The following is a 25,672-nucleotide window of genomic DNA, read 5'->3' as shown; positions in this document are numbered from 1 at the left end:
TGTTGAAAATTCAGTCTTCGAAATAAAATAATTATATTTATTTACGATTTTCAAAGATAAACAGAAAATTCAAACTATGTCCTAGCTGCTAACATGCCTCTTTTACACACAAAAAACAAGATTTTCCGTATTTTTATTCGTCCGCCGGATAGCTCGTATTTTCGCAATTCAGACGTCGTGACCCTGTTGTCTGGCGTAAAAGCAAACGAAACAAATATATATATATAAACGTGGATTTGCAGTGAAAATATTTATTTGCTCATTCAATTAATCTTGAAAATTTCTATTTATTACGTCTAAACAAAAACAATACTAACAAGTCTTTTAGAAATCCCAAGTCCAGACTCTGCAAATTTCTCGATTGTTATTCACGCGATTTTAATATCAATCATCGATTTTCGTATTTACCTGATTTAAAAGTTTCGCATTGCGATCCTTATTTACTCTATTTAAACAACGTGCATTATGATTCTTATTTACGAGATTTGAAAATCCAATATCGCGTTTTGTATTTATCACGACATTGGATTTTAAGCTCACGTGAATACGATTCGTATTCACGTGAGCTTAAAATCCAATGTCGTGATTCGCTATTGCGGTTGCAATATCAAACGTCGATTTTCGTAATTATACGTGCTTTAAAAATTAGACATTGTGATTTGTATTCACGCGATTCAAAAATTATGCACTGTGATTCGTATTTACGTGATCTAAAAATTACGCATCATGATTTGCATTTTCGCATTTTTTAAAATTCGATATAGAGTTTCATATTCATACAATTTTAAAATTAATCATCGGGATTTATAATCACATGGCTAAAATCGCACTTTTTTCGTCAAATTTTTGTGTGTGTATATATATATATATATATATATATATATTCTTTCATTCTTGGATTTCCTCTTTTTTACTTTCTGACTACTCTCATTCCTGGTTCTGGTACTCTTTCTAACTTTGAAGTTCTAAAAGTCTTCTACTTATAATTCACAATTCTTAATTTTAGTGTTTGGAGATACAATAGTTTAATCTTACAAAAACTTGTAACATGCATAAAAATTTAAAAAAAAAAAAAAGTTAGAAAATGAAGAAGAAAAAAAACATGATGCAAAGTAGGTGAAAATGATAGGTAATGTTCAAGATTAAAATCAAAAATTTAGGTTGAATAGATAAGCAGTAAAACAGAAAAAAATAAATATTTTACGATAAGAAAAAATATGCAATATGTAATTGATTCAATGATAATAATTTATCAAAGAATTCATTTTTTTTTCCTACTATTCCATCCATTTTTTTTGGAGTACTATTTTTTTGTACACATGCTGGTGAGGCAACATAAATTATTCTTAGTCTATATGAAACTCTATAGCTCTTAAGCAGAATCACTTATAAATAAGCGAAAAACGAACTATTCTTAATATATACAAATTTCCCTACGTATGCCATTGTAAATTTTACAGTTGAGAGACGGAATTAAAAAATCACATCCTAGTGAAATCTACACATAACTGAATTTCTTTCTGTTCGTTTGTAGTTTCAGTAAAATAACTTTTCCTACTATGTAAGTTATTAAGATGCATTAAAACTAAAATTATTATGTAATGTTTTTATAAACATAATTAAAAATTAAAATATGACCTAGTTTGCTTGGATAAAAATTAGCAAAACAATGTGAATAAAGCACAAATAAAGGTACAGAATTAAAATATATATTTGTGCTTTATTCACATTGAATTGCTATTTTTCATTCATCTGCAGCAGAAATAATGACAAAATTTCAATTTATTCCTATTTATTTCAACAGTTCAATTTTAATTTTTCATTTCTGCTGAACTTAGAACTCTGTTTCATCTTTTTGTTGTCGATGCAAGAAAAGATATTTCAAGTGGCCATATATTTTTGTATGATTATTTATTGTGATATCTATGTATTAAATAATACAACAATTTAAATTTAGTATCATTTCAACAACTGAAAAGTGTCTAACTATTATTTTCTGCTTTAGATTTCGCCTTTCGGTATCACTTCAAGAATCTTCATTCACTTTGCATTTAATTGGTGTTGTTCTTTGGGAAACCAAGCAGGGAGAGAAAGCTTTTAAAGTTTTCATGAAAGTAATTTTTAATTTTGTCTGTTTTTTTTTAATATATATATATATATTTCTTTAAAATATGTAATGTGTCCAAAAAGTGAACACCCTGATTAGTTTTTAATCAATTAATTGCATTTTAAACAACAGTTCAGAAACAGGATTACTAATTTTAAAAAAAATTGTGTTCTGATTACACATTTCTAAAAAAAGGAAGTGCTTTGGCTAAGTGGGTAAATATGAATGCAATTAATATAGCTTGCTTTCACTTTAATTTAAATTTTTACCAATCTTTATACCCGAGTATGCTTCTATAGTTTTTATTTTAAATTAGATAAAACAAGTAAAAACAACCTGATGAAAGTTGACTTAGAATATTTCATGTCAATTGATGATGCAGAAATATTAAAAATAAGAGATATTAAGAATTCTTGTAATTGTATAATAACTAAGGAAATAAATTTTTTAAAGCCTATACATGTTCTCTCTAATAAGTCTTAGAAATCTCTTTTTTTTTAATTTAAGAAATCTTACTCTGTTTTTTTGAAAGGGAGGGAGAGAAATTTTCCCCCATTTTTTTTTTTTTTTTTTTCTGTGGTGAAAACCTTGGAAAGTAAAATGCTTTCAATGCAGTTTGCAGTTAGTAAAATTAAAAATCTATTCAGGAAAATCTATTTTCCTGACTTGTCAAAGTCCCTACAATCCATATCGGAACTTTCGACTGAATCACTTTATTTTATTAGGAGAAATAGTGTTTGATAATTTTTAGAACTTCTATTGAACTTTTCTAAAAATATTGAAGCAATGAAATTAAGTTGTGAGTAATTTTGAATAGGTAATATAATATTTCATATTTGTCATCTTTAAGATTTTTAATAAATTTAACTTTATTAATCAAACTGATTTGGCTGATTTGGATAACACTGAAAAATTCTTAGCTTAGATTACACTTAGGAGCGACTTAGATACATATCAAAAATCTAAAAGTAAGTGAATGTATAAAATTTAACTGCCTTAAATCTGATCGTATGAAAATCTTGTATTTTGGAAGACAATGCAGAAATAGAAAAAATATTCAGTCTTTGTTTATTTGTGAAAATATAATCACTTGTCCCCAGACCAGTTGCTGAAAGGTATTACTAATCGGTACGCATTTTCTCTAGTCAATTTGCATGTCGCTATACTACTTTTTAAAAAAAAAAATTTAAGTCAATTTGTATGAAAAATTACTATAAATAATGCCAGAATTATGATGAAATATGCTACTTTGTAACGAAAATGGAGATTAAGACACAAGATAACAAAAAAAAAAAAAAAACAGCATTGATTGCCGATCCGGAGGATCATTGATAATTTTTTTATTTATATATATATATGGTGGTTTGAGTCAAATTTTAGTCGTCTCAAACTTAAGGTCCACCGTTAATTTTGTGCTCTGACTAAAAGCAAATTTGGAATCTTCCCTCTCTACTTACTTCTCTTTAGCCATTGAGTTCAGTTGAGAGGAAAGTTGTCTCTTTAATATTTGTTGTGCATCATTAATTTTTTCAGTCTTTGGTTCTTAACAATCCCCTTTACGTTTTTAGAGAATATTGCCTTTAAGAAAAAATTTGATTTTAATGAAAAGTTTCTTTTATGTGCTTAATAAACATCCAAATTTCAATATTATTAAAGATCAATTATAGTCTTATTTAACAACAATAGAGTTTTTATTAAAAAAGTAATTATGTGTTTTTTTTTCTTTTTCTTAGGCAGCTGAATCTGATCCTTATTTTGCCAAAAACTTTTTATATCTTGGTCATCATTATTACTTCAATCTTAATGATAAAAGGTAAGGAAAATGTATATCATTATACTTACCATTATACTTTAATATACTTAATATTATATTTTTTATCTTTTACAAAATGAAGTAATAATAAACAAATAATTTTAATATTTAGAGTTTCTAGATTTAATATTTCTGATTGGTCTTGTCACTTTTTGTTTCAGCGTTTACCTTGAAAATCTGTATTGAGTTAGGAAAGTCCAAATTTAGGAATTTTTAATCAGACCAGCAAGCGTCAAAGTTGAAAGCTGAAAATTATACAAAAAATTCTGCCATAAATCCATGTGATTTTTGATTGTTTATTCTACAGACTTCTGTATAATTTAAAAAAAATTCCAACTAACTTTTTAAATCTGATTATACGATTGTATAATGTTACATAAATCAAATTTCATTCTACACAATCATTTTTTTTCAAATGCTTGATATGAACCAATTTCATGATAGATTCACATTTTTTCTTGTTGTGAGTAGTAAAAGATTCTGGGTTCTTTTTAGGATTTTTGAGGTTATACTGGAGTGAAATAGGCTCGATAGTTTATTGAATAGTTTAGTTACTTTTATTTTATTAATGACTCTACTTTTAGTCAATTATTTATCAGAAATCTATTATAAAAAATTTAATGTTTTTTTTAAAGTGTTTTTTACTTTTCTTTTAATTCTATTCTAAGTTTGTTGCATTTTTGTACTGTTTTGATTGGAATTTTGTACCTCTATTTATTGACTGATTTGTACTCCTCCTCATGTTAATTGCTTGTTGCAATTAAATTTAGTTTGCATTTTATTTTGTTTTCTCTCCCATCACTGATGATAGCTATTTTAATCTTTTTATTTGATCTTTATATGTCAGTTACAATAGCATAGGGTTACACCATGGGTGCTATTTTTTACATGAAGTGCAACAATTTAAATTGCAAACAAATCAAAACATTTCAACGAAATCAGCTGAATTGTTCCGAGTTATCAAATTTTAAAAAGCTGTATATTTAAAGGTTTTATTTCTCAAGAACTATTCAACTGATTTAGTTAATAATATTAATATTTTATTACTTTAAATTATGTACTTTAAAAACGTTTATGTTTTGCCATTCGAAATTAATTCAATTACTATGAAATAAATTAATGAAAAATTATAAATAATGTTTTAAAAATTGGGTTTTTACCCGGAATTAACTGAACAAAAGAAATTTATAAATTAAAAATTTTGACAAACAGCTTAAAAGATTTTTTCTATAATTTATGCTGAAAATTATTAAAAAATGAAGATTTAAAGGTGCATTCTCTAAAAAAAGAAAAAAGGTATTCATTTAATAATTTTTAAAATCGTTAAAAAATTAATTAATATATCCCCTTGAGAAAAAAAGAGAAACTTATAAAAATTTAATCATTTGAGAATGATCTTAACAAAGTAATTATTTGTAATAGTAATCAGAATGAAACATATAAACACATATAATTTTTATGTATAATTATTATTTTAACAGTTAATTAATTTTCTTAAAAATGGAATATGAGTAAAAAGGCAGTATTTTTAAGGATTGGTGGCTTATTTTTACAGAAAGGGCAAAGAAGGTGCATTTATAGGGATCAAAAAAGAGACAGGATGGGTCGCCTTAATCATAATTGTGCTTAAATAATTTTGACCAAGAGTTCGTGAGTTTGATCTCTGTCGGCCGAAGACACCCCGTGTAGTAAACGGTGACTGATGCACGTTAAATCTGTGGGGTTGCAAAGTCCTCCATGTTCCCATAACAAATCAATACCTTTGGGGATACTGATTCAGGAGTTTCCGTGGCTTCTGGATTGGTTCAAAATTACAAGGCTACGCAGTTGAACATTAGTAGTTGTAAACCCAAAATTGTATCGGCTGCTCAACGACAAATATAAAAAAAAAAAATTATAATAATAATAAAGTTCAGTTTGTTAGATTAAGATAAAAATTTTAAAATCTAAATTTCAGTTTCCAAATAGATTTTTAGGTCATTTTTGTAAAGATCCTACAATAAACCGTTCCCTTAACTCTGAGTACTATTTTTGTAAACTTAAATCTGGACATATTTTGGAAAGGAGTTGGTTATGTTAGTCATTTTCTTTAAATGGTGATAACTGCTAAACTTGTTCGCTTTTTGCTGATAGTTGTGATGTACATTTTAATGCGTGGTACAAACTTACTTTAAGAGGCTAAGGAGATTTAAGTAAAAGGATAAAACAGGATTGCCGCTAAGTCCTCCACAAAAGCAAATTTCTTCCAATACTTAATCCAGGAGTTTCCATGGCTTCTGGATTGGTTCAAAATTACAAGGCTTCGGAGCTGAACATCAGTAGTCGTAAACCCAAAAAAATTGGATTGGCTGTTCAATGACGAATATAAAAATATAAAAAAATCTCTTAAGTGTTCTACAACTTGAAAAAGTCTAGAAACTCCTGTTCTGAGTGATAACCATGGATAACCTGAAACTTATTCATGTAACCATTAAGATAGTTTTAAAAAAAAAATATTTCTCTTGTGAGAAATTCTTGAACTAAAATTTGAAAGAATTCTGAAGATGTTTGATTCTCTTTATAGTAAAGCAGTCCTCTGTTATGAGAAGGCATTCTCTCTTGATAATTCTGATACTGAAATAGGGATGTCTCTGAGTCAGATGCTGAAAGAACTAAAAAAAGAAGTATGTATATGCCATCATTTTGAAAGGCTATTTGTCTAGCATATTAAAAATTATCATTATTGCAATGAGCCTACATACTTTCAGGCCAGTCAGGGTCTGACTTAGCCTAATTGGGATCCGGGGCAAAAACTTCTTTGGGGGCACCCCTCTGCTTCACTTTTTCAGGAATGAAGATTTGAACTTTACAAAGGTATTTAAATTTTTCACCTCATTATACATATATAACGAGAAAACTGACTAGAAACTAAAATAGCTTTTAAGTTTTTTACCCCTCCAATGATTAGACGAAATATTGTTCTGTCCATTTTACTGCTTTTCTGACAATTCTATATCCATCATGGCGAATGAAGTCTGCTGATTATTAACTTTGTCATCTAGCTGCAAAAAATTCATATCTTTGCTGACATTAGGGCGGAATTCAGCTAAATTTTCACAATTACAATGGCTTACTTAAGCCAATCAGAAGACTGTGGACTGATCCTAAAAACACGACACCTAGTAGAGCACCGAATACAAGCATCACTGACTGCACTCAGTAAACGGGTGGGTGACCACTTTGATCAGCCTGCATAAGGACCGAGGGTGCATGGTATCGATCTTTGTTAAACTGTTCTACCGTAAAGTGATCATCAGGCTACCAAAGCAGGAGGGCTATCCCCTCAGCAGACGATCAAAATTGCAATGGCATGTCTTCTGATGATCCTCGGGTATGTTTCCCAGACTGTCGCCAATAGCTCGTTGTACAGCTCTAGTGTGACGTAAATAAAGTATCTACCTACCTTACTACCTGGATATTTTGTAAGTATAAAAGATAAAGAAAAATTATGCAGTTCGTAAAATGGTAAAGCGTGTTGGAAGAAAAATTAGTGTAAAAAATACTTACATATTAGTTCATCTTTACTTGATACGTTGTAAAATTTAGAAAGCTGACATTATAAATAATATCTGTATGCAAAATAAAAATGTAAGAGGTAGAGCAAGATATGTTGGTAAATGTGAGGCTTGAGAGATAACAATAAAAACATTAGTGAACTGGAACATCTTTCTTTCATATAATTAACTATTTATCAACAAGCAAAATCTCCAAAAGATGATTCGTTAAACATTTAAAAAAGCAAGTTATTAAAAACAATTAAAAATGCTTTATACTAGTTGACAGCAAGCATTTCTACCAAAGGTGGGCATTACCGGGGAAATGAAGTATTGGGATGAGATTCAATGAAGCTGCAACCTCCTTGATCCTCTTAACTACAATCCTTGATCCTCCTACTTCTGACTTACATGGTTTCATTGCCCGATATTTTCGTGTCGCTGTTCTTTGTTTATTTTTCCGCTTGCTGACACAAATAAACACCTCTACAAAATAAATGTATTGTAATTATAACTGAATAACTTTAATTATAATTTAAATTACCCTGTTATGACTAACATAAAGACTCATTCTTGTTGACAGATGTCAATTAAAAATAAATCTGCTGTACAAAAATTAACCAACAGTTTAGGGTAGTAAAAGTGCCCATTTCCATTTTTCTCTAACTCGTGCTTAAAATTCTTTTTAGGGATTTCAATGTATGAATTATTATCAAATTATGAAAAATTTGTAAATTTATCTTTTTTCTTAAACAATGTGCGAGTGTAAAAAATTAAATTATTGATCAGAATTTAATTAGGATATTTTATAGGATAATTTATGTACGATATTTGAACTATCATACAAGCATTGAAACTAAAGTGTGTATTTTAAAAGTTTGAACATTTTTAAAAAGGCATGATTTTTTAACTTTCCATCTGTTTTCAGTACATTGCACAAAAAAAAACATATTAACTGATTAAAAAAAAGAAAACGCAATGATATTGAAAATCATTAATCCCTAGTTTTAAAACACAATCTTCAAAATCACAATGGTTTCATTAAGTTATTCTATTCAGAAATATTTGTTAACCTACAATAAAGATAAGGATAAAAGTATTAAGGGACACTATTAACTTTGTCAATTTAAATATTAAAAAATAAATAATTGTAAATTAATTTGTAAACTGGTTTTTCAGTAGTTAATTGTAATGCATTTCTATTCCATTTTCAATTCATGCATTTACATGTATGAATTATCATGCCTATCAAAGTACAGTCGGACCTCTATTTAACGAAGTCGCTAAATTAAATCCATAAACAATAGACATCATTAAAATAGCAATTAATACACCTTTATCCTGCAAAGTAGTAGGGTAAACTAACCATTGAAGGAACACTTAAGCTTCGCTTGCCTTTTGAAATATCATATTAATTTCAAAATTCGTAATTTCAGTTAAATGACAGTGTCAACATATTTGTTACTAATTGGAAACTATGCAAACAAATTTTAGAGAACTTACATAATATTGTTTTAAAGTTTTGGAGGTTCAAATAACAAGTAGTAAGAAGACCCAGTGAAGGAACAGCTCTTACCAGTGAAGGAACACAAATTTGCCCAGTGAAGGAACACTTAATTTTGGTTATTTTTTAATGTTCTTTATGAATTTTTTTAGCCATAAAAATATATAAAAACAAGACTATTTGTGAAATTATAACATACAAGTACTTGTAAAATGCTAATTTTTTCTGTAAATTATGAACTAGAAATTAAAGTGATGTTAAATACAAAATTAATAAAAAAAAAATCATTCTTTCTTATAATTTGACAGTCAAATCTAAATCATTGTGTTATCCGATGCTGTTTATTATCATTATTATTTTATCACCTTTTTGTTTACTCCTTTTCCTCTTATTTCTTGAAGCTTTTTTTCTTTTTTAAGTATTTTTTCTTTCTTTTTCTTTTCCATGTTCTCTTTTTTGAACATTTTTTAGATCTTTCAGCCTCTTGAAATTTTTGCCATTTCTCTGAAGTTAGTGCAAAAGGTAATTTATTCGTTTTTCTTCTTATTTGATCTTTCTTTTTATCATCAATATTTGGCCAATGTAAATAGTTCTTCCAAACTTCTTCTGATTTTTCAGCAGCATTTCTAGAATGCCGTTCTTGAAAATAGACGGGGAAAGGTGTCTTGAAGTTTGAGGCAAATTCATCTCTTGTTGACTTATACATAGAGGATTACATCTAGAGGAAGTACTGATTTTACTTATAGAATCATTTCTATTTTCAACTAAGAGAGGATCAGCATGAGGACTCATTTCAAATTTGATATCTAAGATGCATTCATTATCAATACTAGCTTCAGTTCCTAAGTTTGATTTAACCAAGTGGTCTTCTTTTAATACGTACTTCTTTCATATTGAAAAAAATACAGGCTCTTGGACATTTTCGATATTAGACTCTTCAGTCAATGCTGCGTTAAAAATTTGCAACGTATCTTGAGGGATTTCCCTCTCAAGCTTCTGAAGAAATTGAGTATCGTTTCTGTTTAACTCTGTTTTTTGTTGAGGAGCTTGCTTCTAAATTCTAACATTGTAAAGTAGTTTTTATTAATTATATAATCACGTTTTATTTACATAACATTTTTTGAACTGAAATTATTTCAGGAATTGTTCATACAATTTTTAACAAAATTTCGGTTGTCCTCTATATAACAGAATTACTTATCCTGGAGTAATGTAAAATCATATATCACGCATTACTGTTCATTCACTGGAAGTATTCCCAGTGAAGGAATATGCCTGTTTCTTCACTGGTTAGAAGTTGTTTTTTTGTCTTTTAAGCAGAATTTTGATGTATAATATGACTAAAGGTACAAGAAAATTACAAAATTTCTTTTATTTTCATTAACTGGGAAATAAACCCAGTAAAGAAACACTTGTTCCTTCACTGGTTTTTCATCGTTTGGTGATCCAGTGAAGGAACATGCCTGTTACTTTACTGGTTAGAAGTTGTTTTTTGTCTTTTAAACAGAATTTTGATGTATAATATGACTAAAGGTACAAGAAAATTAAAAAATTTCTTTTATTTTCATTAACTGGAAGAAAAACCCAGTAAAGGAACACTTGTTCCTTCACTGGTTTTTCATCGTTTGGTGATCCAGTGAATAAACAGCCCCTTATCTCAGTACTTGATTATGCTATGGTGCTTTATAAAAAAATAAAACGTAACTTCAATAACTATATTTTGAATTCTCTTTTTCACAGTGAGAAAAATAAGACTACTACATGCAATTAATTCCCCTTCAAACATATAAATACAAACACTCACCTTATAATTTTTTCAACGAAACAAAGTGTTGCAGAGATAATAACAAATTCAAAAAATTTTCCTGGGAAGTCTATTTGACCAGGTAATCCAAAATATTGCTAGATGACTTCCTATTGTTTGGCAGTAAGCTATTGTTAACAATCAATCTAAAGAAAAACTTTCAAATTCTTATTTTTAATCAATATATATGAAATGTTCCTTCACTGGTTGGCTTACCCTATATACTATTTATTTTATAAAACTTAAAAATATAAGAAATGTGCATGGAAAGCAAGAATAAAGCAAAACATTATCCGGTGTTACACTATCATGCTACATACATTTTAAACTAAAATAAGCTAAATTTATGTGTAAAATTATCGCTGCATTAATTATTAAAGTAATATTAAACAAGCATTACCACATTCATTCTTAAGTTTAATGGCTACTGATAAGGTCCGTTAATTTTGTTTGAGTTTTGAATTACAGAAAAAAAAATCAATTCAAGGGCATTTCCCCCATAAAATGCGTTAACAAGCTTAAAATATTCTGAAATTTTACGGAAATGGGTAAAGTGGATCTAAAAAAAAAAGCTCGTTAAATAGAAAATTCACTTCGCTATTTGGAAGTTATTTTACAAAGAAATTTCCAAAATGTTCTTGGTTTCTTGAAAAAATTCACAAAATAGAGAAATTCGTAAAAGGGAAGTTCGTTAAATAGAAGTTCGACTGTATTTTCATGCACTTCTATCTCTTATTATAAAGCAAGTTTTAATGCAGCTATATTGTTTAAAATGTATTGTTTTGATTTATTTTTACAATTGCATTCATAAAATTTTAACTAACTATGAATTCGATTTTTTAAATTATCTTTTAAAAAATTCAAAAGTCTGATCTAATTTTATAAATAACTGATTTAAATCCTGTGAATCTGTTCTTTTCATATTATTTAAAAAGATAAATAAAAAAATCGCAGACTATGTCCTTTTTAAATTGCATTAATTTCCTTTCTTGTACTTCAGCAGTGCCATCTAAGTGTACGTCTTTAGCTGCATATTTCTTTTTCCCATGGCCCATATAATGTATCTGTTTCATTGAACATCAAACCGCCTGTATGAACACTATGTTGGTCTAAACAGGGTAATTTAACTGTAGCCACCATCTATGTGTCATAAGCTGAAGTTATAAGTAATCTTTGGAATCAAACTTTGTAGGAAGAAAATATGATTGTTTTAAAGAAGATCACTGAAAATGCCAGCTTAGGCAGGTATATATTTCTTTCTTTTTTGTTTTTGTTGTATTGTTTTTTGTACCAGGTAAGCCCGGGAAGAATATACTGTTTGCTTCGACCACCACCACAGCGAAAGTGTCACAGTTCCATGCATACGCATGTCTTAGGTTAATTGTCCGTCTACTATCACCACGGTTGGATCGTGTTGTGCTTTTCTGTTACTAAACATTCAAAATGTTTAGGCGATTCTGTATATGAGATACGTTTTGTAGTGTGTGGCATAACTACCACTGTAAATATTCAACACCAATTCACTAGTATATTAGACATGTTAACTTGATTATGGTACCTTTTGATAGATGAATGTTGATGTAGTGGATAGACTCTCCCCTTATTGGTGACCCATACATGATATGAACTCATCAATGGTCTACGTTAAACAGTTGATTTGTTCACAAAATAGCGCTCTAAAATCATGTGAAGTAAATGCAATTTTCCCAGCCAACGATAACAAAAAGGGCAAATAGAATATATATATATATATATAAGTTCAAAATGAAGAATAAAACAAAGAAAAATTATAGACAAATGAGAAAAAGGGGATGGGAAATAATAAGTAAAAAAATAACAAACAACATATTATTTAAAAAAAAAAAAAATGAAATTTTAATTAAAAAGCCGGGGAAAAAAAGATATAATCTTTTCTTCAGCCCACACGATTATATCCGCAAAACAGAGTGCTTTCTGATATTGTATCAATAAAGCCAAAGCAAAATATATTAATACAATAGTGTGAGGAGCACTCAAAAAATTTTTTTATAAAATAACTACATAAAAATAGATCATAAAAAGTAAAAATAACATGTAAAAACAGATAATAAAATAAAATAAAAAGAAAAAACATTAAAAAGGGGGGACTATAAAGCGAGTAGCAAAATCATAACAACTTACATGGACTGATATTTTTCAAAAATGATTTAAAAATGTTTTCGCAGAAAGATTGCCAGATTACAAAAGATGAAAGCAAAAGCGCAAATTGAGTGTAACAAGAGGGTTTTAAAGTGTCGTTCTTACTGCACTGCTGAAGTGATTTGTTATTCTGAGTTTTGATTTGTTAGTTACCAAGGATGGTCCCGAAATGGATGTGCGCAAGGTAATATTATACTGGATAATTTTAAAAATTGATCATAAATAGTTTTAGAAGATAGATGTTTATTTAAGAAAAAATATAAAATAGAAAAGAGAAACATAAATTGCCTGCTTTGCAAATAATTTTAGCCGCGGATTTGCACGATATGGATTAGCACATAGAAAAATTATTTAAATTATCAAAGAAAGAATTTTAACACGGATTTGCCCGAAATGGATTTGCACATGGAAAAATTAACAAAGAAAAAATTTTAGCAGATAATTTTAACCACGGATTTGCCCGAAATGGATTTGCACATGGAAAATTGTATAAATTAATGAAGAAATTTTTAGCAAACAATTTTATCCACGGATTTGCCTGAAATGGATTTGCACATGGAAAAACTGTATAGATTAACAAAGGAAATTATTTAGTAAAGGAATTTTTGGTAAATAATTCTAACCACGGATTTGCCCGAAATGGATTTGCACATGGAAAAATTATATAAATTAACAAAGAAATTATTTAGTAAATAATTTTGGCAATGAATTTTGGCCTGAAATGGATTTGCACATGGGAAAATCATAAAAATTAACAAAAAAAAATGTTTAGAAAATATATCCACCAAAATATACGATTAATTCAATGATTTTATATAAAATTTTATTACATTAGTTGGGTATCCATTGTATTAATAAATATTACCCATTGTATAAATAAATATTACTACATATTCTTTTAATTCTGTTCATTTCATTAAAAGTGGTATTTAAATAGATGCTCCTAGAAACATTAGAATTCCAAGTAACTAGTTTATTAATATTAAAATTAAAATCATTTCTTTTATCGTATAAATCAACAAAGCAGATATTTTCAACTTTCATAATACCCAAATCCAAAAAATTGAAATTAATATTATCATCATGATTACGAAGTAAGATTAATTCCTCAGGGTATATATCACTCAATAAAACAGTAAAATCTTGTATATATATATATATATATATATACATAATAAGCAAAAAAAAATAATAAACAGCATAAATCGACTAGTGGTATTCGTTCATCGAATTCTATCAAAGATAAAATTCTGGAAAGGGAGTATTGTGGCGTAACTCTAACTACAGATATTAAATACCTAGTCACTAGTATATAAGATATGTTAACTTGTTCCTTTCGATAGATGAAGGTTGACATAGTCTATAAAATCCCCCCTTGTTATACGCTGTGGTGAATAAAATCATCGCCATCAATCAGTCGGCATAAAAAATAATGCAACCCTAGTATAGAACTACTTGAATAGCAGAATGTCTTTTGCAGTGTGGTGGCGAAATGTGACAAAGAAAAGTTAATATTTTGATGTTTTCTTTTTAAGTACAAAATGTTCATTTAATTAAATCTCTGGACGATGAAATAATTATTCTATAGTAGCATTGCTTTTGAATGCAAAGAATGTATAGTGGAGTACTGAAATTTATCATAAACTCTAAAAGATTTATGATGAAAAGTAGATTCAAAAATTGAGTAACATATACAAATGTTCACAATGAAGCACATAATAGACTAAAATGACGACAGCCTTCAAAGGTTAAATTTCATAGCTGCAAGTTTTCCCAGAATATTCAGACACTTATTATACACAAACTTTACATTTTATTGTGTCTAACAGAATTTTAAAAAGCAGTGCTGATATAAGATTACTTAGTTATCTTTGTTTGATTATGAAGTATTAGTTCTTTTACATCTAATTATTAAAAGTGTTTTATATCTATTGTAGCTGCAAGTGGGCTTGGACTCAACTTGGTCTTTACTATTTGGAAAAAAATAATTTTAATGACGCTATATTCTCTCTACAAAAAGCCTTAAGAGCTGATCCTGATAGCAGGTAAAAACTTTATTAGTGTAATATTTCTTTTTTATTTATTAAAGAAACTTTATTTTACTTGTTTTAAGCATTGTTGGAACTGATGCAAAAGTATTCCTAGAATGCGAAGTAGCATTCTATTTTTAAAATTATCATAGATAATTTTCTATTAACAATTATCAGCTAAAGTTACAAAAATTTCCTATATTTAAGTCTCCATATTTATTTTTTGTAGTCTCTATATTTTCTCTTTCCATTAAATGAAAAGCTATATTTACTTGTTTATTTTTGCTTTTAAACTCTTGAAGTCAGTTTGTATTATATTAAGCTGCTTGAAAAATTTAAAACATTTCCATACTGAGTGTTAATTTTCCTTATTCAGCCACTATTCCTAAAAGCTGGTATGATGGAGGAAAATTTTAAAACCACAGTTACATTGATGACTAATTCTTCAAATGTACTAATCTTCTTAATCTAGTATTACAAGTAGATTATACTAAAACTTAGTTGTTGTTTTTTTTTTTTTTTTTTAAATAAAAATTAAAGTAACGATAACATGTTTAGTAAGAGTTAAGAACCACAATTTGCTTTACTAAAAGTACCAGAACTTTGTAATGGTGCATTCCAGGTTCCTCTACGTTCTTGTGTTTAAGCTATCTTTACTTCTTATATTTGTTTGGGCTGATTTCCCTCTTCTGAAAGATCATTATCTTCTCACCATTGGACCTATCGTTAAATATAAAATAAATTTTCAATATTTTTTATCAGCTTTGTGGTAAGATATTTCACATTTTTTTACATTAAGGATCAATAAACTCGTTATTTTTCTCTTAGCAGTTCTTTTTTTGTTCTTCATTTGTTAATTTTAAGAAAATTCCAAATATTTTTATATTTATTGACATTTTTGTCTTCTTCATTACATACAATAATTAAAAAATTGTGTTATAGTTACAAGAAGTGAGTGAAAATTAAAACATTTCTAACAAAATGTTTGAAGTGAATCATAATTAATTTTTAAAAAAAGATTTCACTCAATCGAACTAGTGATAGTTATTAAATAAATATTCATATATTTACTCGTATGAATGCTGATTTCTTTGTTAACGACTTTAGTACCACACGACCTCGTCATAGCACATTCTTGACCACCAGGGTTTTTCTTGGTCTGTTTTTCCTCTTCTTTCTCTATTAGCTACTATTGTTTGTTTGTTTTTTTATTTGAATTTTGTTTCTCACTTTTATTTTTCATTATTAATGGTTTATTTTAAAACAATGTTTTTGAAATTAATTTCTGTTTAAAAACTATTTTCTGTGCTTTTTTACACTATTTTGGAATTAACATCCTAGCCATCAATACTTTAGCCGACCGGCCTGTGTAGGGGACAGGGAACTGTCCTTTCATCAGAAACGTCCTGGGTTCGAATCCCGGGCAAGGCATGGATGTTTCTTTCTCTCTCTCTGTGTTCTATATCCTTTCTCCTTTGTGCGTGAATGTGACCCGCCCTATAAACGGGTTGTGGTGGTGTGAATGGCGTGGCAGAAGTCGAAATCCTGGCCATAGATGGCGCCACTGAAAAACAAGAACAATCGCACTTCCACTGCCTAAACAGGCATAGGACAAAAAAAAGAAAATCAATACTTTAAAGGAAATTATTAGATATAATATAAGAATTTCATTCAAGGTGTTTGAACAGTGATTTTTAAAATTTTTAAACCACTGTAAATTGATTGATGTTACAGCTGATGAACATGTAGTCCAATTTGCATAAGTTTCCTAAGTTACTGTATTTTAACAGCTGGTGCATAGTAATATTGTACTGTTAAATCTTCTCCCATTTCAAGTCTTTACGTAGATGGTACTTATTAAGTAAAAATAATTGCTTAAAAGTGTGATTCAGGTTTTTTAATATGGTCTAAAAATTTAGGATTTGAAAACCGTGTTAAATGAGATGGATTCAGTGACTCAAAATCCATGTTTCCAAGTAGATGTGCTTTGACTCAATACAAGTAATGGCTCAAATACAGGATCTGAAAATTTTGTAATTTCCCAAGCATCCTATAAATCCTATCCTTTATAATATATCCTATAAATATTGTAGGGCCCGGATAACCTGGTTGGTAGAGCACTGGGACCACGTCCAAGAGGTCGTAGGCTCGATCCCTGCCTGCCAAAAACTCCCTGTGTAGTAAATGGTGACTATTGCGCCTTAAATCTGTAGGGCCACAAAGTCCTCTGTATTTCCATAACAAATCATACCTCTGGGGATACTGATCCAGGAGTTTCATTGTCTTCAAGAGTGGGTCAAAATTACAAGACTACGAAGTTGAACATAAGTAGTTGTAAACCTAAAAATTGGGTCAGGTGTTCAACGACTGTTATAAAACATAAGTATTGTAATAAGTAGAGCCCGGATTTTGATGACCTAAAAAATCTCAACTAATGCCCTTAAAAAGTGCAAAAAATGCACTTAAAAAGGGCCAAAAATGCCCTTAAAAATGCAAAAATTGCGCAAAAAATGCGTTAAATAAAGTAAAAATATTGAATTAAACAAATGTTTTGCTCTTTAAAATTATTATGAGTCATTTAAAAAATATAAAACAATGCAATACTTGTTCTACGTTCATTAAAGTTTGAAAAATATGTTTTATATCCTAAAATAACAAAAAAAGGAAAATATATTGACACCAAAATATTTTTATTTTGTATAGAAACTTTAATGGATATAACAACTTCCATCTCATAATATTACTAAATATCAGAATTACATTGGATTATTAAATTTTTTTTGTTGATAATTTGAAATGTAAACGAGCGTCTCTTGTCTGAAAGTAAATTTTCATTCCTGCAGAAGCTTCTTTCAACGTCTACTGATGTTATAGGTGTGTACTTGAAAAAGACGGTCTCACTTACTGGCAATTCTTCTTCAATTTGAAAAGATTTTGCTTCACCTGTTAATATCCTATAGATTTTCTTCATTGTTTGGAAGCCAGTGTAATAATGAAAATTGATGAAAAATAATAAAAATTGGAAAAATTAACAAAAAACTTAAAAAAATGCATTAAAATGCAAAATACGCCCAAAAATTTAAAGAAAAATGCCCTATAAATCTAAAAAATGCTCTAAAAGACAAAAAATGTCCAAAAATGCAAAAAAATGCAAATGTCATAAAAATCCGGGCCTTAGTAATAAGTATTTAGACTGAGGTTATGGACTAAGAACCTTTTTCCAAATTTAGTAAGCTCAAAACTGTTTGTAATGAGTTACTTCCTACGTAATGGGTTACTTCAAGGACAACACTCATATTGTGAGTTGACCATGGATTGGTATGGGGACCATGGGGTTAACCAAATGAACTAGTCTTGAACTCTATTAAGAATCTCTGGGTCGAATAGGATTGCTGAATAAAGGAGGATTACAGCCATAGACAGAACTTGAAAGTATTTTCCAATCTGAGCCAGAGAAAAGTCAACTAATTTTTAAACTGGTGGAAGAAAGCATGACCGGAGAATCGAGACTGAAATGTTCTCTTGTTGGAAATCTACAAACTATTGAATATCAATTTGTTTTTCTTTTCTTTTGGATCAATAATGTCCAAATACTTATTGGTAGATGTATTTCATGCCTTTTTTGCCGCAAAAAGACTTTTTAATTTCAAAAATTTCATTTTCAAGTTACTAAAAATGATTCTGATGTAGACCGATTGTAACTGTGTTCTTTTTTATTCATTCTTAAATTAATTAACTTAACATTTCTTTTTCAGTCATGGCTGGGAATGTCTGGCTGATGCATACTTTAAACGTGGAAGCTATGAATCTGCATTAAAAGCCTATGAAAGAGTGTACGAGATCAATTCAAGAGCAATGTACCCTTTGTATCAGTGAGTGTCAGCGTTTCCTTATTTTTCTGTATCCCACTAATATGCAGGATGTGGTCATTGATTTCCAGGACTGATCGAATAACTCCTGAAAATTTTTGCATTACACTCGCATTTTATTATGATGCTTATTGTCATTAAATTTAGAATTACACTAAGACCCTGAATTGAATGTTTCAAAATAAATTATTAAACAGAGAATAAGTGTGTTTTGTAAATAAGAATTCAAATAAATAGCTTTGATTAAACTCATAGATGCTCATGAGACAGATTGAGAAATCACCCCAACGTAACTTTTTCTTAAGTTTAGCAATGGCTTATCAGATAAAAAAAAGTAGAATGTAATATAAAAAGTTAAGCAATATGAGTTTTAGTTTTTTGACAGAGCAGCTAAAATGGAACGAACGATTAAGCATCTTTTGTCCTCTCCATCTCCTCTAAGCCTAAATTTAATCAATTAATAATATTCTAAACCATAAAATCTTGTATTATTATTGTTATGAGTAATCGTATATCTTTGATTTAATAACGAGTTAAAAATTACTAGCCTTTTGCGGTTTTAACAAAAGAAATTTCTGGAAACTATTTTTCTGCTGTTTAAGTAAGCAGTGTTAAAAATCACTTTTAATTTTGTTTTTTAAAAGAAGTTTTCAGGTAAAATTGCTAATTAAGCTGGAAGAGGAACAATTTTGAAAAATTATTCTCAAAACGTTCTAATAGTAATTGTATATGAATTTAACATCTCAAAAATTTAAAAAGTAAATTGGTTCGCTTAAATAAAAGTATATTAATTACTAGTAAAATTGTACTACTTAATTTACCTAATCAAATTTTTTAAAAATTAATACCTTTCATTTGAGATTGAAAGAGGAAGTAACTATAACTTAGTAATGAAAAAGAATAAGTGAAGATGGCATAGAGTGTGGGGAAGGAAAAAAAAGTTTATCTCCAGAGCATGAAGATGATACTTAATTTTCAGTTTTATAAATTTAAATTTCTTTGAGGATGATGGTTCTAAAATCACCAGAAACTTGCTTTTGCATTATTTAAACAATCTCCAAAAATATCCTCTGTTTATTTGACCTAAGTTAATATTCACAACATTCAATGGATATTTTAATCTCATTAAAAGAGTGTTTTCTTCTAGAATTGCGACAATTCAAAAAATGAGAGGAATCTTCACAGAAGCCATTGAGAAATTTAAGAGCCTTTTAAATACAGTTCCAACATATATTCCAGCTCTTATAGGTATTTATAATTTATTTGATTAAGCATTTATTACTAAACCTTTTGGATGTATGAGAATGGATTGGGAAAAAAGATGAAAAAGTAACATTGGAAACAGTGGTGTGTTTTGTTACATTTTTAAACAAAATTCAGGAATTGTTTTGAATAAATGAACATTCACTTCAGTTCAAATACTTGAATTTTGTTATAGAATACCATTCTGTTTAATGAGCTTTTTTTAAATCTCATAAATACAGGCTGAAAATGCTGTTAATCCAGACACCCCTCTGCTTTACTGAAAAATATAATTAATGACATTATTCTATGAAAAAAATAAAAACTTCATTAAAATAGCTCTTTATTTGCATCCGTTAATTGTGATTTTCTTGTGGAAGTTTCAATTATTCTTGATTCATTTGACTATTTTGCAGGATTGGCAGAATCATTGGTTTTGCATGCCAGAAGAGCTTTGGATGATTGTTTGTTTGGAGTTGCAAAGGATTCCTGTCAAGAGGCTTTGGATATTTTGTCCAGGTATTTTTTCATTATGAGTTTCAAATATTCATGCTCAGTGATCAAATTCTATTCTAAATTAGTTACTTCCTTAAAAAAATTTTTAACTTTTTAAAGTTATCAATTCAAAGAAAGATCTGTACAATAGTTGATGGTAAAAAATTCAGTTATGATCATTGTTCTTAATTTGCTAAATAATATATTTCTCTATCAAATATCTATCTTTTTTTCGAAATTTTGACTGATATTGATAGATTTTATAGTTCTTTCCACTATTTACCTTGTCTGAAATTGCTGACATCAATTTCAAATGCTTGTTTATTATTTTATTTATGACTATTTAATGTATTTAATAAGTAATGAATCAAATGAGAAAATATTTTATAGCAATTATAATTTTTCATTTATTAAATTTTGAGACCAGCTAGTAGCATTTTTGGTAGTTGCTAGTAGCATTTTTAGTAGTGGCCACTTTTTCAAAAATAGAAAAAAATGATTAGAAAAACTCTTGATAATAATAATGTAAGGTCTTTCTTATGACAACAGTAACTAGAACAATTCTAAAATGGAATAAAGTATTTTTCAGAATATTATAAAACATTCATAATAATTCCATACATTTTTAAAAAAATACTATGCACTTGGGGTGCATTTGGGACAAAAAAAACGTATTGATTGGCACACAATTTTTTAATCTTATCTTGTATTTAGATAGCTGCCTTAGTGGCAGTGGTGTCTGTTAATTTTGCCCCATAAAAGTGATACATAAATTTAACTATGGTTTTAACGAAAACTTCCTCTACCTGAATTTTTTTAATCTTTCACTTGGTTGATTTTTCTTAAAGTCTAAAAGTATTGATTAATTAGTTATTGTGCTTATGGATGACAATATATTGTTATGATGTTATGTGAAGAAGAAATATCTAATACCTAATGTTTGTTTCATTATTTTTAGAGTTGCAAAGACTAATAATGGACTTTCTTGCCTTTGGAAGTTGGCAGGAGATGCATGCACTATTCCATATCACCTCAATGAGAAATGGTTTCCTTTCAATGTACCTGCTGAGCTTGTGCAGGATTCCAAAATATGTGAATCAGTTTCCTGTGATAAACTTCAGATACTTTCTTTTGGAGCAAGGTGACTATTTTTCATCCCCTCACTACCAATGCAATAAGGGGATCAAAGTTGCTTTTGTTCCTCCCCTTACTGCATCGCTTCCATCTTATTCTGTTCTAACTGATGACACTTATTTATTTTTTCATTCAAACTGGCAAAATCCCTCTGCTCTATCAATTTAATAAATTTCACCATTTTTTTGTTAAAAAGAAGTAATTTTATTTGTTCTTTCCATACCCATTGAAAATTTTCCTATAAATATTTATTTTCAGTTGTGTAAAAAAAGACTTACTAGATTTATAAAGAAAAAAAAGACTTATGTGAATAATTTTGTTTAATAATTTAAATTAAGTAGGTGTTGTCCTTTTATGTCAAAAAAATAGCCAGATTTATATAAAAGAATTATTTGTAATGCTTAGTTTAAAGCATGTTAAACCTTTGTTCATAAAATTTTATGGATCTGACTGGCAAAGCTTATAGTCGTCTATTTTCGATATATGGCTGAACTTAAAAATAACCCACAGAGACTAACATTTCGCAAAAAAAAAAAAAAAAAATGAATTTTAAAAAGATTAAGTAATAATAAACTTGCAGTACCTAAAGAAAAAAACTTACATAGGTTGAAATTATATTCTTTCCAACTTAAAGAATGTATAGGATATCATTCCAATCAAGGCAGTACTCAAGAGGCAGGGAGAAAAGGACAATTGTCCTGGGATTGCAAGGGCTCCATGGAACTCTAACATCAAAATAACTTGGCCTATGATTCTTGGCTCAATAAAGGTTCAAAGGGCCGTTATTTTTCCGATATTGGCCCTATATAGAATTTTCCGATTCACCCTATCTTTTACGGCACTTTACAACCAATAGCGGTCCTATATAGAATTGTCAGATTCACTCAATATTTTATATTCATTATTTAACCAATGTTGGTTCTATATTTGCCAATATAGACCATTATAGTACCAATATTTAAATATCTAGACATCACAATATTGGTCCTTCGGTGCATTCTTTTGTAGGATCCATATTGAGCCAATTTTGAACCCAACTGGGGCAATGGTAAAATTTTTGCTAGGGAAATTGCGTAAAAAAATTTAACTGAGCTTAAAAGAAAAATGTGGAGGATTTTTTTTAATAGCAAAAGAACATTCCTCAATTTTTATGAATGGACTTTTTTATATTATTGGCTTTAAAATGCAGTTCAAGCCCTGTTTTCTTGATAATTGCCAATACTTAAGATGACCAGCACTTGCAATTCAAGTTCCCAAAGGTTAAAAGAATTTCAACAAAGGAGAGAATCTTTTAAATGGAACACTTTCTGTGATAAATTCAAGCCATGATTTTTACCTTAACATCAAACAGGCCAACTTCAACATATGTGGGATAACAAAGCTTTTCCAGCAAGAAGTAATTCTACAAAGGTTGTTGTGTCCAACTTTGTACTTATTCAAGTCAAAAGCTAACTTTGAACAGTAGTTTGTAACATTCCTATTCATTTTATTTTGAATTTTTAAAACTTTTGATTGTTTATTTTAATAATTGTAGAATTATTTTAATAATATATTTAATAAAATATTTAAAAAATATATTTTAATATAATATATTTTAATAATATATTTTAATAAAATATTTAAAAAAAAGTAAGCATATTGATATTCTACAAAATTGTTTTGTAGTAACATTAATTACAATTAAGCAATGAAATGTTAAAAATTATTATATTTTAGAAATAATTTGTTATTCCCTAGTTTTTTTAATAATAAATTTAATATGGTTTAGTAGCTATAATAAATGTAAAATAGTTTTGAACAAAGGACTGTTTCTTTTGCAAATAAAAGGGCAAGATATTAATTTGTTCTTGTCTTGAATACCTGTCTTGAATTCTGTTTTTATCATTCAAACATGCTTTATTGTGTTCATAAATTGATGTTTCATGTGTCTAATCATGTTACAATATTTAATAACTATCCAAGTTTTCCTTTCAGTTATGCTTACCACAACTGAAGAAGCAGAAGTAAACTATAATAATAGAGTATTGAAAATTCATATTTTTTTAAAAGTGATATTTTGAGACTCAAAGTGTTATCTGTTACTATTTTTAAAAAAAGTTTTCGAAGCAGTAATCAATTATATAATGCAGATTTTCTGTTTTTATTTAGAGAACCACAATTAATTTTCTTCTGGGGACAGTAAAAGCAGTGTCTGGCCTTGATTCCAATTTCCATGCCATAATATGTTTATTTCGTCACTATTTTTATAATGATGTGTCATAATTACTTTGAATAATAATCTAGGGGTTCATATTACTCTTTCTTTATTCGAAACTAATTCAAGAATTTTCAAGTTCCATTTCCATTAACATCATACAAAATAGTGGTTTATAATTAATTAATTTTTTTTATTTATTTATTTGTTTTGAACTTTTTACTATTTAACCATTTTACAGTCAATAGAAACATTAATTTTTGAAAGCAGAAAACTGTTTAATGCTTATTTTTGAAGTGATTTTTTTTGGAATGAAAATAGAATAAAACCAAATTTTGTTTGCTATGTCTGAATAAACTTTTAAAACACTCTAATTGGTATTAAAAGAGCATTTGGTCTTTTTAATTGGTCCTTTGTGTATTGATCATTATAAAAGGGTGGTGCAAAAGATATATATTTCTGTTTTACACCTTAATGTTTCAGATTCTTTGGACGCGCATTGCTTATTAAAGATTCCGTGAGTACTCTCTGGCATGATCTGGGTGTAAACTACCATTACCAGTCAACCCTTTCCAATAATCCTTTCGAGTTTTCTAAGAAAGCTTTCACCTGTCTTCAAAAGGCAATTAGTATTTGTCCCATTAATGATGCTCATTGGAGAACTCTTGGGGTGATAGCTCTTGGAGAAGGTTAGTTCATTCTTTAAACATTTTCTTTCTAACATCTGCAAGGACCAAAAAATGCTTTATAATTTTCTGTTTAATGACCACTTAGAAATTCAAAATTTAAAAAAAAAGAAAAAAGAACGATACATTTTAAATTATAATTCATTATATAGGTTGTAATTCAGGGGGTCAGAAGTAATAAATTAATTACTTTAATAGTTTAAGCATTTTCATTCTAGCATCAGCATCAAAAAGTATTTATTTAAATAATATAATTTCTTGTATGTTGTCTAAAAAAAATAAAAGTTCAGAAAAAGTGTTAAATTTCAATTTAAGAGTTTATTATTGTTATCATCAAGGTTTAATTCAAGGATCCGTGTCAATTTTTCCTTATAGATCATATTACAATGAATTCATTGTTACCAGGCAAAATTTATTGAGAGATAAATGAACATGTTGCATTTACGGTTCTATTATTTCATAGGTTTTAGATTTGTGTATAAAATTATACAATCTTTTATAAACATTACTTTTTATAACAAATAATTACATACATACAAATGAAATATCCTTTTTTTAGAGAAATAAGAAACATAATTCACATCAATACAATTTGCCTAATTTGTGACTATTCCTCATTATAATAAACGCATAAATTATTAATACCTAATTCATCAATATCTAGCTGTAAATTAAGGGATTTCAAGATTGTAAGTCAATAGTTTTATATTAATTAATTAGTGGCTCATAATTTTTCATAGAAAGCTATCAACCGTTTGCAACGAACCTCAAAAGATGGCGCTACATGAGTCGAGCTATGATCTCAAATTGTAACTTTAACAAACTAGCATCATTCATATTTTGAAGTCGTGAAAATATTTTCACTGAATCATGTCACCTGAGGTGTTGCTCTATAAATCATCTTTTAAAGTAGTCCAGAAATTCGTATTTAATTTTTTATGATAACTATTGATTAGTGAATAATTTCTTTCTTTCATTACCATATTAATTTATTGAATTGTATGAATGATATGATTTAAGTATAAATCTTGTTGGCATATTTTTTTATCTACTCTTGTAAGCAGACAGACTGAAGCATATTTT

General features: G+C 28.4%; 1 protein-coding gene across 2 annotated transcripts in view; it reads left to right on the top strand.

Moving 5' to 3' along the window:
- The window catches only part of LOC107453652 (superkiller complex protein 3), a 75,168-nt gene that overhangs the window by 23,274 nt on the left and 26,222 nt on the right, over positions 1–25,672 (top strand). For both annotated transcript variants that reach the window (XM_087149771.1, XM_087149770.1), the window contains exons 13-22: positions 2,006–2,114; positions 3,841–3,920; positions 6,484–6,583; positions 11,954–12,006; positions 14,877–14,984; positions 18,725–18,841; positions 19,986–20,086; positions 20,497–20,599; positions 21,534–21,716; positions 24,387–24,592. In XM_087149771.1, the coding sequence (XP_087005897.1) occupies positions 2,006–2,114; positions 3,841–3,920; positions 6,484–6,583; positions 11,954–12,006; positions 14,877–14,984; positions 18,725–18,841; positions 19,986–20,086; positions 20,497–20,599; positions 21,534–21,716; positions 24,387–24,592 (1,160 nt within the window). The remainder of the gene's footprint in view (positions 1–2,005; positions 2,115–3,840; positions 3,921–6,483; positions 6,584–11,953; positions 12,007–14,876; positions 14,985–18,724; positions 18,842–19,985; positions 20,087–20,496; positions 20,600–21,533; positions 21,717–24,386; positions 24,593–25,672) is intronic.

Source organism: Parasteatoda tepidariorum, chromosome 8 (genome assembly GCF_982258835.1).
Source record: "Parasteatoda tepidariorum strain Cologne lab strain chromosome 8, Ptep-v5.0, whole genome shotgun sequence".
Classification (NCBI taxonomy): domain Eukaryota; kingdom Metazoa; phylum Arthropoda; class Arachnida; order Araneae; family Theridiidae; genus Parasteatoda; species Parasteatoda tepidariorum.
The sequence above is the reverse complement of the archived record's forward strand: the minus strand, read 5'-3'. Positions and strand labels throughout refer to the sequence as shown.